This window comes from Cydia amplana, chromosome 10, assembly GCF_948474715.1.
Source record: "Cydia amplana chromosome 10, ilCydAmpl1.1, whole genome shotgun sequence".
Lineage (NCBI taxonomy): Eukaryota > Metazoa > Arthropoda > Insecta > Lepidoptera > Tortricidae > Cydia > Cydia amplana.
In genome coordinates, this window is record NC_086078.1 from 494,183 (window position 1) to 511,876 (window position 17,694).

The 17,694-nt window shown below is 42.1% G+C and overlaps 1 protein-coding gene across 1 annotated transcript; it reads right to left on the reverse strand.

Annotated features, from left to right (window-relative positions):
• Positions 1 to 206: 206 nt before the first annotated feature.
• On the reverse strand, positions 207 to 17,489 carry LOC134651519 (trafficking protein particle complex subunit 5). The gene is made up of 5 exons (XM_063506621.1): positions 17,203 to 17,489; positions 16,571 to 16,697; positions 10,624 to 10,707; positions 5,721 to 5,819; positions 207 to 348 (listed from the first exon to the last, which is right to left on the reverse strand). Exons 1-5 carry the CDS (start codon positions 17,352 to 17,354, stop codon positions 250 to 252), a joined length of 561 nt encoding a protein of 186 aa, XP_063362691.1. The 5' UTR covers positions 17,355 to 17,489; the 3' UTR covers positions 207 to 249.
• Between the last annotated feature and the right edge of the window lie 205 nt (positions 17,490 to 17,694).

Genomic DNA, 17,694 nt, shown 5'->3' on the forward strand with positions numbered 1-17,694 from the left:
TTTCGTATGTCTGTCCGATTTTCTACTCTAAATAAATCACCTTATTAACAAAAGGGACAGAAAAAATGAGTGGCGAATGGATAGATCTAATAGCGCTTTAATTAATATCGTCTATGACCTTTCTATACAAAAGAATATGACATCGATTATAACGATTTATTTTATCATGAATGCGTAACCAAGTATTCTGAGCTTTAACTTAACAATTGTGTTAAAATAAATGAATATTTAATTTAGTTCGTATATGAATTATCGGTCGTCTAGTGACTTGTCGCGCGTGATGACGGAGTCTTCGAACTTCACCATGTAGGTGGTGCCTTTATGCCAATGTGCAGTCACTTTTGCAGGCTGAAACAAATAATGCAGGATATTATTATTATTCTCTTTATTTATTTATCATCTTAAGTTAGGTTAATTTATAATATGGATATAAAAATAAAATACAAAAACACTTACAAAAACAATACAAAATACTTATAAACATATTATAAAAAAACCTAACCTAGGGTGCCGCCAGCAGCGGGGCAAGGCCCAAGCTGCCGGTGGTCAGGGCTGCAGAGAGAGGAACCGGCGGACTATCCGCGCCGTGTCCAAGATCACCGCCTTCTGCATCTGACCCTTGATCCAACCACCTAGCGAGAGTCTCTCAAGATGTTGGTCTTATTATTATTATTATTCATTTATTTATCTTTCCTCTTACGTTAGGTTATTTATAATATGAATATAAAAGTAAAATATAAAAACACTTACAAAACAATAAAAAATACATATAAACACATTATAAAAAACCTAACCTAGAATGCCGCCGGCAGCGGGGCAGGGCCCAAGCTACCGGTGGTCAGGGCCGCAGAGAGAGGAACCGGCGGACTATCCGCGCCGTGTCCAAGATCACCGCCTTCTGCATCTGGCCCTTGATCCAACCACCTAGCGAGAGTCTCTCAAGATGTTGGTCGAGACTCTTCGCTATTAGACCGTTCGCTGAAACGACTATCGGGACAATGATCGTCGAATCAACATCCCACATGGCGGTTATCTCGTGAGCCAAGTCTAGGTACTTACTGGACTTGTCCTTCTCGGCTTTCACGAGATTCTCATCATGGGGGATGGTGATGTCAACGAGCACGGCCCGGCGTTGCGCTCGATCTATTATCACAATATCAGGCTTATTGGCTACAATAGTCCTGTCAGTGATAATAGATCGATCCCAATAGAGCGTGGCACGACCATTCTCAAGAACTGGCACAGGTGAATACTTGTAGTACGGTACTTCGCGGTCCACAAGACCGTATAGAAGAGCAAGCTGTTGGTGAATAATCCTGGCTACGAGATTATGTCTGTGCAAGTACTCGCCGTTAGCAAGATGAGAACAACCGGAAATGATATGCCTGAGTGACTCTCCGGGACGGCGGCATGCCCGACAAATGTCGACCGTACCGTCCTTCAGGATATATTTCCGATAGTTGTTCGTCATCATTACTTCGTCCGCAATTGCACAGGCAAAACCCTCGGTTTCTCCGAAGAGGTCCCCGAATCGTAGCCAGTTCACCGACGCGAGCAGGTCCACATCGGGTCCCGTGAGGGCCTTGTAGAACCGCCCGTGTAGCACCTTACTCTCCCATGCCGCCTTGCGATCCGCAGTACTTAGTACCACAGGTTTGCGCCAGTTCTCGTTTGCCAAGGAGAGCGGCGTGAGGTTCCTGTCTACTGCCACCACATCACGATGCATCCCACACTCGTTGTTAAGGAAATAATTCCTGAGATTGTACACCTCGCGGTTGTGGAGATCCTTGGCGTTTAGGAAGCCTCGGCCTCCACATTTCCGTGGGATGTACAATCTCATAACTGACGAGCGTGGGTGTAGCATGCGATGTGCGGTAAGCAGTGATCGGACCCTCCGATCCAGGGCGTCCAGCTCGGTCTGAGTCCACCTTAGTATGCCAAAGGAGTATGTGAGTAGGGGCATTACCCAGGCGTTGAAGGCGCGCACTTTGTTGCCTCCTGACAAAAGACTGTTAAGGACTTTTGTGAGCCGACTGAAAAAGCGCTCCTTCACCGACCGTCTAATACCTTCGTCCTCAATACCCAACGACTGTGACATACCAAGGTATTTATAGGTTTCTGATTCAGAGATAGATCTGAAAGCCATTGTCTCAGAGAGTTGTAAATTTGTTGAATTTACAACCCTCCCCCGCTCTACATGTATAACCGCACATTTATCGACACCAAACTCCATGTTGATGGCACTACTGAAGACTTCGGTAGTTTTCAGTAGGTCCAACAAGTCTTGGTTATTTGGTGCAAATAATTTGAGGTCATCCATGTACAGAAGGTGAGAAATGACATCACCCTCTCTCCGAAGCCGGCAACCTAGTCCCAAATCTTTCAGCAGGGTGCTGAGGGGATTCAGAGCTAGGCAGAACCACAGGGGACTCAGACTGTCACCCTGAAAGATTCCTCGCTCAATCCTTATAAAATCCTGCGGACCAGAGCGGTCATTCCCGCCTCCTGGTTGACGAAGGACGGTGGTCCACCGCCCCATACACGCGCTTAGGAAGGCTCTCAAAGTTGCATCAACTTTATACAGCTCTAAGACCCTCCCCAGCCATGAATGAGGCACCGAATCATAGGCCTTCTTGTAGTCAATCCAAGCGGCTGAGAGGGCCCCCTTGTTCCGCCGGATTTGTTGGCATATGGTCATGTCTATGAGGAGGAGCTCTTTAGTACCACGGGACCCAACCCTACATCCATTTTGAGCGGAAGCCAAAATATTATTTGCGACAATGTGCGCGTTGATTTTTGCTCTCAAAATGGATGTAAGGAGCTTGTAGAGTGTAGGCAAGCATGTGATGGGTCTGTAGTTTTTTGCTTCCGTGGTACTACCGGACTTGAAGAGCAGGAAGGTGACACCAGTTGTTAAGGAAGGTGGGAGAGAACCAAGCTCGAGGGCTTGTTGAAATTGTGCTGCTAAGCAGGAGTGCGAGCATCGGAACCATTTTAGCCAGAAGTTGTGCAATCCATCCGGCCCAGGACTTTTCCAGTTCTGGGTCGTGCGGATGGCACAACTTACGTCATCGGGGGTGATAGTGACTACCCCCATAGGTTCGATGGACTCGCACTCACGCTCGACAACATTCATCCAACTCCCCTCGGTGTGTCCGACAGGCACCGACCAGATGCTACGCCAGAAGTCAGTCATGACAGTAGGATCCGGCGGCTGCGTGTCGGACTCACGAAGGTTGGTTTCCTCCCACTTTCGGTACACCTTCCTTTGGTCACTCTGGAAAAGACGATTCTGCCGGAATCGATCCACACGCTCTCTGTAGCGGCGAATACGGTTTGCCCATGCATAGACTTTCTGCTTTAGAAAGTCAATGCGCTCCGTAACGTTGGCCATGTAGTCGCGGGGCCTGATATCCGTCCCCGCGAACGCCTGGTTTACAAAGCGCATTACTCGGGGGCGGTTATTGCCCCCCCTAAAGCAGATCAGCTTTGCAATAAGAGTCCTAAAAGAGCTGATACGTCGCTCGATCCGTATTTGCCATGCGGGGGCACCTCCGTCGGTCCTAGGTGCACGTTCAGAGTCCGGAAGCTTGACTCGTGCAACACGGCACGCCGCGATGGCTCCGCAATACATGATCGCGTGCGTATCATCTAAATCTTTACTAGTCCGTAGATATGGCTCTAGTAAAGCGTTTAGGGCTCCCATTAGCGCTAGATTGCGTCTATTCATAGGCAAACGTGGTAATCGTGGCCTAGTGTTGGGAGTGGAGCGATACTGCGTAATCGCCTCATCCAGAGTCCTCCTCAATTGCTCATTGGCTGTACTACTCACACACTGCGCGATCTCCTCCTCGTCGGCGTTGAGATCCACCCGCGGTGCCCCCGGTGCCTGGTCGGGTGTCGGCACCGGATCCGGCGACGTCGCGGGCGGGTCCCGCGCCGAGGTGGAGGCCGCGCAAGCAGAGAGAGCCTCCAGGCGAAGCCGATCAAGTGTCGAGTCATCCAACCGCTTTAGCCGCTGAATGACGCGCACCTGATCCGATAATCGCTGCTCCGACACGGTGATGGTGGGTTCAAAAGCCTGAAACAGAGGCAGTATTCTTGAACGATATGCGGATAGTTGTGTTCCCCCCTCTGTAGCCCCATAATAGGCGCGCATGACGTTCTCGTTCATTTGTTGAGTCCATCTCATGCGTCGCACTATACCACCGGTAGCGGGAGCCGTGGGCGGGGCAGGATGTCCCGCAGGCCCCAAGCGTGCCGGCAGCGGTGGCCGCCCTCGTCGCGCAGGTGGTCGTGGCGGCGGCGGCGGCGGCCCGCTCTCGTCACTGGACCCGTCTGTGTCAGGCGCCGTTGCGAACTCGTCGCCTGACGACGATGCGGACGAGGAAGTGGACGAGGCGGGCGGGGGTGGTGGGCGTGCGTTGTTGGTCGACTCCGCTGCACGTTTTTGACTCCTCGTAATCATCGTTTCATACTTTTTTACCGTTTTGCCGTAATATTGTGTTGACCGTTTTGTCAAACAAATGTCATGTCCGTGGCGTGTGTATAGAGTTTGAGTCACACGTATTATAGTCGATATTTTATGTTTTCACATATTTAGCCAGGTCAAAGGTTCATTTGATGGCAAAATACACAATAGTTTTAACAATAAAAACGTATAAAAATATAATTATAGCAAATAAGATTTACGAGACGTCTGTCATTGTCATAATATATTATTATTATTATATAGCTTCATTTCTCGCACATCTGTTTTAAAAATTGACCGTTCTTTTGTTATGTTTACACGATGTGTGATCCCTTAAGGGTAAAAGCCTCCTCCATCTTTTTCCATTTCTCTTTGTCGGTAGCATTATTCTCCCAAGTCTTTCCTGCAATTGCTATGATATCGTCAACCCATCGTTTTCTTTGTTTTCCTGAGTTTCGTTTGCCCAGTGGGCCTTTCCATTTGGTTGTTTGAATAGTCCACCTTTTGTCTATGCAGGATATTACCAACAACATACTTTTATCGAATTGAAACTGTTGTGAGACATACTAACATTGAATAATTTTACGGTTTAGACTCACTTGTTTTAAGTCACTCGCGCGACATGTGAAAGGAGACCTAGGCTCTCCGAAACATGTCGCGCGAGTGACTTAAAATAAGTGAGTCTAAACCGGAAAATTATTCAACATACTTTTAGGTTAAGCACACGGTGGCACACGATATGGTACTTTTTAGACAATAGGTATAGTTAAAATATAATTTAGTACAAGGGTACTAAGGGAGGAAACGGGGGAGCCATCCAATTCACCACTTTTACACCGGACGAAGTGGCACTTCACATGCGCACTGCGTAGACCAGTGGTTCCTAACCGCCCGTTTTCAGTCCGGTTACCCCTATGACTAACTAGGGAACCTGATTTTATGGTAATAAAAAAATAAAACGTGTACGTTTGTTGTATTGTTATATTAGGTTAGCTTATTACCCCCGTAAAATACCAGTTTTACCCCCACGGGGTTAATTACCCCCAGGTTAGGAACCACTGGCGTAGACGCAGTGTGCGAAGTGGACCTATGGAATTATGTAAGCATCTATACCACCTAAGCACCTTTATCATAACTCCAGTGGAAAGGTAGACCTTTACGTCCGCGTAATCAGTTTTCCAAATACCAAAGAATAATAAAATCTGATAAGTTCCTGTTTCAGATTAAGAGTATAATCACAATAACTTACGAAACCGCTTTTGGTGAGCACGGCCTCGATGATGCCGGCGTTGAAAGTGGCGCAGTTCAGCGAGCCCTTGTCCTTAGGCACGCTAATGAACTTGTTCACCTACCAACAGATATATAAATTAATTGATTAATAAAAAATAAAAAAGCCTTTATTTCCAAATTTCCCATTTTTAGGGTTCCGTACCCAAAGGGTAAAAACGGGACCCTATTACTAAGACTCCGCTGTCCGTCCGTCCGTCCGTCCGTCCGTCCGTCCGTCCGTCTGTCACCAGGCTGTATCTCACGAACCGTGATAGCTAGACAGTTGAAATTTTCACAGATGATGTATTTGCCGCTATAACAACAAATACTAAAAACAGAATAAAATAAAGATTTAAGTGGGGCTCCCATACAACAAACGTGATTTTTGACCGAAGTTAAGCAACGTCGGGCGGGGTCAGTACTTGGATGGGTGACCGTTTTTTTGCTTGTTTTGCTCTATTTTTTGTTGATGGTGCGGAACCCTCCGTGCGCGAGTCCGACTCGCACTTGTTACATTATTAGAAGTTTCTGCGTATTGGTTAATAAGTTTCTTATAGCTAGTAGTTAGTGTTAAGTTTATTTATTTATTTAATTTGGACCCCTCTAAGAGTGTAGGCCTCCTCCAACTCTCTCCATTTTTGCCTGTCTTCCTCTTCGTTTAGCCAGTCTTTCCCTGCAGTTTCTTTTATATCATCTAGCCATCGTTTATATGGCTTTCCCACTTTCCTATTGCCAATAGGGCCTCTCCATTTCGTTGCCGATATACAGAGTGGTAAATCTTAATGAGATAGTGAAATCTTTTTACCTGCCTAAAGGTTGTTACGCCATTGAGGGTTCTAGCTAAATTGGACATCCATAGCGTAAGTATGGACCAACCAATTTAGCCAGGACCCTAAGGGCTCATTTAGACTATGCGAGAACTCGCATGCGAGTTTCATTACATTACGGGTTTTGATCGGTCGGTTGAATTGGACGTAACCAACCACAGACTTGTCATTCTCGCGCTCGCGCTTGACAGACAGCTGAAGTGTGCGAAAGGGAAGCCATCACGTATATGAACATCGCATGAGTGCGAAAGAGTCAGACTACAAATGAGAAAACGTGACCATTTTTGAGTTTGACGACGGCCGCGGACGGCCAAGAGCGTATCACGGTAATTTTCAATTTGAAAAATATATACAAATTCGGCAGAAAACAATTTGATAAAGTAATACAATGAAGATAGTGTCTTGTAGTGTACCGGATTTCAGTGTCACAGGGCCAAATAAACCTAGCAAATGCTCATTTCAGAGGAATAATGATATTCCGAGCGAAATTTTCTTAACGATATTTTGTCAAATTAACAGCATAAAAAGTGTAAGAAGCCGGTTTATACAGTTGATTATAAGTTTTTCTTCCTTTGTGTGCTAATATTTTATCATATTACTCGATAATTTAAAATATTTTGTGTAAAAACATAAACTGTTACTTTACGCTAGGGCTTGACAAAATGTTCAGATGACAGTATCGATAACTTGTCGGTATATTAATAGCTATGTAATCATTTCTTCACAAGACATAATTAAGATATTAACCTTTAGATCAAAAAAACATAGCACTGGGCATCTTCATCGACCTTAAAAAGGCGTTTGATACAGTCAGTCACTCGCTCTTAATTTCTAAACTAGCCGACATTGGAATATCTGGAACAGCGTTGGAAATGTTAAAATCATACTTATTAAATCGTAGCCAGGTTGTTAAATTAGACAACTATGTTAGCAAGCCAAAAAGCATCAGCTATGGTGTGCCACAAGGATCTATATTGGGACCTCTACTTTTCCTAATCTATATCAATAACATCCACGAAATAGGACTACAAGGATATATCACCTTGTATGCTGATGATACTTGTCTGTTCTACTTCGGTAGTTCGATCGAAATGGTGGTCAGTCAAGCTCAACAGGATTTACTCCTACTAGAGAAATGGTTTCATTCTAATCTTTTGACTATAAACGCAGCTAAGACAGATTACATAATATTCGCTGCCAAAAATAAAAAAATATTAGATCATACCCCACTAAGTATAAATGGCCAAATTCTCAAAGAAGTAGATGAAGTCAAATATCTAGGACTGATACTTGACAAGCAACTCTCATGGAAACCGCATCTAGAAAAAATTGTCACAAAAATATCAAGTCTCAGAGGTTCCATTAGACCAATAGTCAGGTGCTTACCGCTGAAAGTGCGATACACAATATATAATTGCTTAGTAAAACCCCATATTGACTACCTAATTGAACTCTGGGGTACAGCTGCGAAAACAAATGTCAAATCAGTACAAGTAGCACAAAACAAACTTATAAAATTACTATTTCACTATCATCACTTAACATCAACCAATAAAATATACAAAGAAACAAAACTTCTGAATATAAACCAAAATTATCAATACAACACATGCATCCTGGTACATAAAATATTGCAAAAGAGCATCCACACACAAATTAATTTCGAAATAAAAGCTAACAATAAAAACATATTAAAACACCTAACGAGACGTGCTCACCATATTTGTCTGAAAATGCCAAGAACAACAAACTATGGCAAGAAAAGTATTGCTTATGAAGGCGCTAAGTTTTATAATAATCTACCAAAGGATATAACGAATTCTAAGTCAATTTCTATTTTCAAAAAGAAACTTAAATGCCACATTTTTAAAGGCCCCATGTAAGATGACTAGATGAGACCTCGTTTCCTAGCTATTCATAAATATATGTATATAAAAAAAAAACTCTTATCTAATAATACTTCAGACATACTTAACATAATAATCATAAGTGCAATAAAAAATCAAGCAAAAATATATATTTAAATACCTAATCAAGTAAAATTACAATAATAATATTTAACGTATATACCTAATTACCATTAATAATATAACCTACTAATTAAAATATTAACAATGACTATTAAAATATTATTAATAACGTATAAGCCATCTTAAACTATATAATTTACAAGTATCATAACAATGCACTTATCCCTAGTATGCATCCCGCCTTATAATAGTTGCTACAACCGGTTCAATGCATGCTCGCCGCGCGCTATCGGCTATGCTGTCGCTAACCAACATGTTACTAAGTTGTTATAATTAAGTGAATTTAAAAATACCGACATCCATTTTTATTAAAAAAAAAAATGTTATGCTCGTTTATGGATTACCTGTAATTTATGTTAATATTACTAAAACTTTGTTTGTTTCTCGTATAAGTGATTTATAATCTTAGAGAAATAAATATATTTGAACTGAACTGAACCTTTATAACCGACTTCAAATAATAACGATTGTTATACCCTTTTTGAAGGTGCAGATGTTTAGGAATAAATTTAAACTTCACTTTCCAACACAGTAAGAGCAGGCATGTCTCACTCCGCGATTTCATCGCTTTGCTACAGGTAGCTAAAAGTACATCCGTTCGGCCCCAATTTTGGGGAAAGCCATAAGCCGCGCGTGGCGCTGTCGCCACCTAGCGGCCATATCTGTGCTGATCGTAACAGACGCGTTTTGTTAGAGAATGAGTATTCTGTACTTAGTACTATTATTTATTCTGTGGTAAGAGTTAGACTAAGATAAGGCTGTAACGATTTTGATAGCACACGCAGTGCAGGTGTTATTTTATACATCATAATGTCGTAGAGTTTTAACGTTTAAAATAACACATTTGAAAAAGTAGTCGATAAAGCAATCAAACACCGACAGATTATTAATATGTTGTAACATGACATCACTATTTTTGATCTCACATAGACAATTTACGCACACACTTGCATTTAATTTTTGGTCGCACTTTTGAAGATTGACAGTTGTTCTTGTCTATTCTAATTCTATGTAACCAACAGTCCGCAATGTAGGTAACTAAAAACGCACTCGAGTTCGCGCGCCGTCTAAAACAGCCCTAAATGGCGTAACAAAACCGTGTGGTGACTGTACTACACGAGTTTCTCTTCTCATTTTAAAATTTATATTTATACTTGGTCAACCAGATCTTGACAGTAGAAAAAGGCGGCAGATTTGAAAAATGTAGGCGCGAAGGGATATCGTCCCATAGAAAATTTGAATTTGAGAAGCGCTGGTGGCCTAGCGGTAAGAGCGTGCGACTTGCAATCCGGAGGTCGCGGGTTCGAACCCTGGCTCGTACCAATGAGTTTTTCGGAACTTATGTACGAAATATCATTTGATATTTACCAGTCGCTTTTCGGTGAAGGAAAACATCGTGAGGAAACCGGACTAATCTTAACCGGGCCTAGTTTACCCTCTGGGTTGGAAGGTCAGATGGCAGTCGCTTTCGTAAAAACTAGTGCCCACGCCAATTCCTGGGATTAGTTGCCAAGCGGACCCCAGGCTCCCATGAGCCGTGGCAAAATGCCGGGACAACGCGAGGAAGATCGAGAAAATTTGAATTTCGCGCCTTTTTTTACTGACAAGATTTGGTTGACCAGCTATAGCTATATTTCTTCTTACAAGTAGGAACCTAATAAGGAACCTAGGAAGTTTAATGACAGATTATAATTAAATAATATCTATAATTACAAATACATTGAAATTTACATTTTTTTTTTGTTAAGGCTTGACTTTGGTATTTTTGACATAAATTTAATCCTTATTTTTACATTTGCTTATAATTATTGTTTATATTAAGATTTAATCACTTTACATTAATCACAAATTCTCCTCTCCTTGGAATTGTAAATAGTATATTGCAGTGCCCAACAGGGTTCACAAAGACCTAGCTTATAAGTTTACCACCTGTACAATTACTTTGTGAAATTGCAATAAAATATTGAGTATTGAGTATTGAACCTCAACATCACTTTTGGAGATAATATGGGGTCACTTCACTTACCAGGGCATCCTTCTCAATGATGTAGTAAGTTCTTTCATCATCATTGGCATGCTCCAGCTTGTCAGCTTCCTTGCCAAACAACACCTGGAAAAACAAAATGTCAAATATCAAATATCAACATTTATTCAGCAAATAGGCCACAAGGGCACTTTTACACGTCAATATGGAATTTACATAGAGCAAAAAAAACACATCAATAATTATAAAATACAACTAAGCCGTAAATATCAAATCAAACTAACATAGAGATGTATAAAGCCTCTAAATGTCGAATTACAAAAAACGCAATAACAATAGTATTGAAAAAAAAACACAAAGATACAAAAACTATAATCTAAAATTATTTAGAGATGTAAATGTCTCTAAGTGTCATCATAACTAAAAGATTACAATATATAGTAGTTAATCAAATTATCCTTAGAGATGTATAGGGTCTCCAAGAGTCAAAATCCTGTATACCTAATTAAAACATTCATTAAATTAAAGAAAATGATAGTAAAAATAAAATTCAACTTCAACTTCAACTTCAACATTTATTCAGCAAATAGGCCACAAGGGCACTTTTACACGTCAACATTGAATTTACATAAAAGCAAAATAATAATAATTATACATCAACAATTATTAAATACAACTACAACTACCAAATCAAACTAACGTAATACAATTACTTAGAGATGTATAAGGTCTCTTAATGTCGAATTACATAAAAAAACTATAATAATAATATTAAAATAAAAACAAAACAGATACATGGAAAAAAAATCTAAACTTATTTAGAGGTGTAAATGTCTCTAAGTGTCAGAACTAAAAAATAACATAGTTTATCAAATTATCCTTAGAGATGTATAGGGTCTCCAAGAGTCACAATCCTGTATGATTAACACATTACGAGAAAAAAAAAAAAAACATACGAGAACCGAATGAGGCGTCTCACTGCAATTAAATTAAAAAATAAAGTTACTAAATATATTCGTGTTAGCTTAAACAGACCCGTCTCCACAAACAGCACCCGTTCACGAGTACGACGCGTATCTCAGCCATCGCCTCCCTCAACCTTCATTCGGGAAAGTGGCGACCCGATCAACGACGCCACCGTAAGCAAAGACTTTTAAGCGAGCATGACATGTTCAAGCTACCGGCCTATATTAATATTAAAATAGTGATAACACTTAGCTGTGAGACACAGCATTTTGTGCTCGTATGTTACATAAAAGACGGTATAGCTTCACATAATTACTAGCCTAAATTGACTTAGAGATGTAAAGGTCTCTAAGTGTCCGAATCATTAAAAATATAAGTATGTACAATAAAATAAAAATAATAAAATGAATAAATACTTAGGGATGTAAAGGTCTCCAAGTGTCAGAATCATTAAAAATAAAATAAATAATTACTTAGAGATGTATATGGTCTCCAAGTGTCCAAAACTAAAATTAAATTAAACAATATAATCAAGCGAGAACATGATTGTCTCATGTGTCAATTCTACTGGACACTAGCATATTTAATTTACAATGAAAAAACAATATTTATTGAACTCTTATCATACTATCGAAATCAAGCTACAGGCTTAAAGGCATCTCTATCGTGTATAAAATCATTTACAGTGTAGTACGCCTTACTTAACAAGGAGCGCTTAATGTGTGACTTAAATTTGGTAAGTGGTAAATTCGCTATGTCAGTAGGGACTTTGTTATAAAAACGTGTACAGTTCCCGACGAAAGACGTACTAACCTTACGGAGGCGGTGGGCGGGCACAGCAAGTTTATGTTTGTTTCTAGTGTTATAGTTATGGATGTCACTGTTAAGCTTGAATTCGTGGATGTTTTTCCGAACATACATAATATTCTCAAGTATGTATTGAGATGCAATGGTAAGAATGTTAACCTCTTTGAATTTCTCTCTCAGAGATACTCGAGCGCCCAGTCCATAGATGGAACGTACAGCTCGTTTTTGCAGCACAAATATTGTCTGAATGTCTGCCGCTTTTCCCCACAACAGAATTCCATACGACATAACACTATGGAAATAACTAAAGTATACCAGCCTGGCCGTCTCTACGTTTGTTAGCTGTCTGATTCTCCTCACTGCATAGGCTGCTGAACTGAGTTTGCCGGCTAGAGTGGCTATATGTGCATGCCATTGCAGTTTTGAGTCTAAAGTGACTCCCAGGAAAACAGTTCGATCTTCAAATTCCAGCGTATCACCTTTTATTTTAATCTTGCTGTTAGTTACCTGCTTGACGTTAGGTAGCGTAAACTTGATGCATTTGGTTTTCTTGGCGTTCAAAAGCAAATTGTTTGCCGTAAACCAGTTTACTACGGTAGATAGCGCTTCATTAATGCTATCGAAGCTATTTTCCTTTCTGTCCACTTTAAATATAAGGGAAGTGTCATCTGCGAATAACACTATATCATGTCTATCTTGCACAACTTTTGGTAAATCATTAATGTATACCAAAAACAGGAAGGGACCAAGAATTGAACCTTGAGGCACTCCGAGGGCTACCGGGGACCCCGCTGATTGAGCTCCATTAATAACTACTCGCTGAGCTTCCAACTCAACACAGGAAAGTTCTATATGCCGTTCCACAGACATGTCAACAATGTCTCTACGCTCCTTACATTTTAAATTATGTTTCACTAATATCAATGACCCGCCGCGATTGCAGGATCTCCTAAAAAAAGAACTTACTACACTATGATTATTAAAATTAAACATAAATTCATGAGCCAGTGCTCAGTAACACAGAGAATGTCAACATTCGTGGACTGTAAAAACAGATCAATTTCAAGTTCCTTACAGGTAAATCCTTGGATATTTTGATGAACTAAATACAGTACATCGGCTTTACTAAATATACTAGCATCACAGTGATCAATAGGAACGGAGCCGGCCGGTGCACACGTTGTCGGAGCGGTTAGTTTAAATTCAAATCACCAGGCGGCTCCATCTCAAAACCTACGCTACCAAGGCGTACAATACTACGTGACTTAAGGCTACTAGACGCCGTGCTAGCCACGACGGGGTCTTCAATATTATATGCTAACAGGTTAGCACAATCTACTAGACATCTTCTCGGCAGGTAGGTTCTTTTATGGGGCATAACAAAATCTTCTATAAATTTATTCGTATCAAAATACGAAATCGTACTACTGTACAAGGAAAGGTTATACAATAAAGAATTGTAATTAAACACCCTCTTATTGACCTTGCTCGACATTCTATATGGGAGCGCACAGATAATTATTTTTGCAACCCCTCCCCGGTCAATCGCCGAGAGCGTAGCGGATAATTTTAAGATATCTCGCTTAGTACAGTCGACACTATTCCCTACGAAAACTACAAGCGTCGAGTCGCGGTCAAACTCGCCCGCGGCAATACATTCGACCAGACGATCGACGGAGGCCCCCGGGTGACAGTTGTTGATGACGCCCCGCGACAAGCGCTCCGCCAGCAGCGCGCCCAGGCCGGCGCCCCCCTCGTCCGAGTACAGGGCGGTGCGCGCGGGGATACGTGGGCGCGGCGGCGATGGAGCCAGCTCAACAAGGCGTGGCGGCGATGGAGCCAGCTCAACAAGGCGTGGTGGCGATGGAGCCAGCGATGGAGCCAGCTCATCAGGGCGTGGCGGCGATGGAGCCAGCTCAACAAGGCGTGGCGGCGATGGAGCCAGCTCAACAAGGCGTGGCGGCGATGGAGCCAGCTCAACAAGGCGTGGCGGCGATGGAGCCAGCTCAACAAGGCGTGGCGGCGATGGAGCCAGCTCAACAAGGCGTGGCGGCGATGGAGCCAGCTCAACAAGGCGTGGTGGCGATGGAGCCAGCGATGGAGCCAGCTCATCAGGGCGTGGCGGCGATGGAGCCAGCGATGGAGCCAGCTCATCAGGGCGTGGCGGCGATGGAGCCAGCTCAACAAGGCGTGGCGGCGATGGAGCCAGCTCAACAAGGCGTGGCGGCGATGGAGCCAGCTCAACAAGGCGCGGCGGCGATGAAGCCAGCTCAACAAGGCTCTGCGGCGATGGTGCTGGCGAGGGGAGGCGAGGCGGCGGTGGAGCAGGCTCGACGTAGGTCAGCAGCGATAGAGCCAGCTGGACAAGGCTCGGCGGTGATGGAGCCGGCTCGACAAGGCCCGGCAGCGATGGAACCGGCTCAGCGAAGCCCGGCCACGATGGAACCTGCTCGACTAGGCGCGGCGGTGATGTTGGCAGCGGGGGCGCCGAATCCACTCGGCTGGGGGCAGGCTCGGAGTCGCTGCGCAGCTCAGACACGAGGGAGGCGCGCGACGCAAACAGGGCGCGCAGCGCGGGCGAGCCCGGCGCGGCCAGGACGGCGCGCAGCGCGGGCGACTCCGGCGCGGCGGGGCGTGGCGGGGGCCGCGGCGACTCCATGCGCAGATGGTAGCCGCTGCCCGGTTCTAAAACATTATTCATAAAGGCTATGTATTCCTGTAACGCTTTACTTGACAGTTCGTCTCTATTATTTAGGCTTATCAACTTTAATTCTAATTTTCTTAATTCATCGGAGCGATGATTCAATTCTTTTACTGTCCGGTCTAGTTGGTGTTGGCAGTTTAGAAGGTCAGCGCTTAAGGCGACACTCTTACATTTGGATTGTATTGTCTTGAACATTGAATTATGGCGTTTTAGCAAAAGTTTAGATTTCTTTATGAATCTACTAAGTTTTAAATATTTTTTAATTTTTTTGGATCCTTTCAGTGTGACTCTAATATCATTACTGCCCTCTATGTGCACAGAACTTTTTGAATTAACAGTTTCTACCATAGGGGAGCACTCTATGTTGTCATAAACTATATCTACATCAAAACTATTGAGTTCAGCAAAAATACTTAAATTATTGTCTGGCGGTCCGGAGTGGCCCAAACAATACTTGCAAGTATGTTTTGATTCCGACTCCTCCAGCTGCTGTTCTAAGTCCTGGATGCGTTGTAATGCCCGCTCGTGTATCTCCTGACAAGTCTTGAACTGATCAACGGCAGCTTGTAGTTCATCCCGCTGCCCCTGCATGTCTTCGAACTCAACATCCTGATTAGCGAGCTGAGTTTTGAGGGTTGTGTTTGTTCTAACAACACACTCAAATTGCTGTTCACTCTCTTCCTGTTCTTGAAGGAGTCTTTTGTTCAAATCATTCATCAAATAGCATACGAGAACCGAATGAGGTGTGTCCATGTAATTATACTCAAAAATAAAGTTACTAAATATAATAGCTCGTGTTAGCTTAAATAGACCAGTCTCCACAAACAGCACCCGTTCACGAGTATGACGCGTATCTCAGCCATCGCCTCTCTCAACCTTCATTCGGGAAAGTGGCGACCCGATCAACAACGCCACCGTAAGCAAAGACTTTTAAGCGAGCATGACATATTCAAGCTGCCGGGCCATATGGAATTGGATGCTGTCATCACACAACAAAAACAATTTTTGGTGGTTTATGAATAACTATCACCCAAAATTGATTGCTTGTAAAGTCAGCTATAACTGAAGCAGGGCAGTGTGCAGCTGGAGTAGATGGCGCCATGTTTTGTGGCCACTGTATGGATGTACTGTGGAGTAGAATGACGTTGTCACACTGGTTGTGCATATTGTATGGGAACATACAGCACCGTCTACCTATACTAATTCTTATTATCATTCTATAAGCAGGCAGGCAGTTGTGACAACTGATATTGCCTGTATCCAGTAATCATTGACAAGTAGATGTATAGGTGTGCTTGTCTAGTTTATTTAAAGCACTATTTTTTCTTAGAGTTTTCAATTCTTGTACATTTAAAATAACTAGTTTTTCTCAACCTGTTGCAAGAGTCAATTATTATCAGGCTATCAGGTATTTACTTGGATTAGGTAAAAGCATTGATCATAATGTTTCAGTAATTTTAATGTATATGTCATGTGATCATGTCTGTAGGTGACCTTACTAAATAAACCTACCTTCCAGAGTGTTGACTTGACGAAGAGCAGCATGTTCAGCAGCTTGATCTCCCGCTTGCTGCCTCGCTCCCGCACAAAGTACAGGTCCAACAGCCTAGTACCCACATCTTGGCCTATTTCTGACAATCTACAACAATTAATAATTATAATTATTGTAATTATGCCAAGTAAGATATTGGATTTTCTACCTGTGCATGCATTTTCAAAAAAAATACTATCAGTATGTAATATAGATATGAACCTAAGTTATTAACTTCATTTAGGGCACTAAGAGTGGAAATTAGCAGTATGCTCTTTTACTTTCCCTGTAAAATTAATTAACAAAACTCTTTGAAATCCCTAAAATTGTCAATTTTGTGTCAATTAGACTTTTTTTACATAAACACTGAAAACTAGTTGATCTATTTCTAAGAACTAGGTTCTAAAGTACTGCCTCTTTAGAACCTAGTTTTACTTAGAACCTATTTAAGACGATATCGATTTAATTAGAGATTTAGTCCAGGTGTACCTATACTACGGCTTTAGTAAAACAAGGAGTTACTATTATGATGAGGATGTATATGACGGTAAAGCCGTACGTTTCTAACTACTTCTATGGATCAAACTATTATATTAACGTATTCACAACTTACTTATTCTGAAGTTCATGTATAGAATGTGACCGATTCTGGCAGTACTGGACAATTTCGGAGAAGAGAAGCGCGTAGAGAGCTAATGAAACTTCGCCTTTCCCCTTACTGAGTGGTTTGTCCAGTATAGACGTTTTGGAGCGACTAGACGACATGTTTTAAAGCTATCTACAATCTAGTGTATTTAATCTATGTTTTAACTTGTTGTTTAAGTAATTTAATAGCCTTATATTTAACAAATAACATTATACTGTAATCACAACGCCAAACACTCCCATTTCAATGTAATGTCAATTTTGACAGTGACATTTCTGCACATGTGTTGCCAGGATTAACTAAACAACTATTAAATCCGTAACACACTACCCAACCAAACCGCGACTTTGGTGCGTCGCGATAGTGTGTTAAGGCTTTTAATCCGCGCCTACAGTCTAGCAAAAAAAAGTAAAAATTAAAAAGTAGCAATATTGTAGTGCGTCCCTTTCAAATCAATCT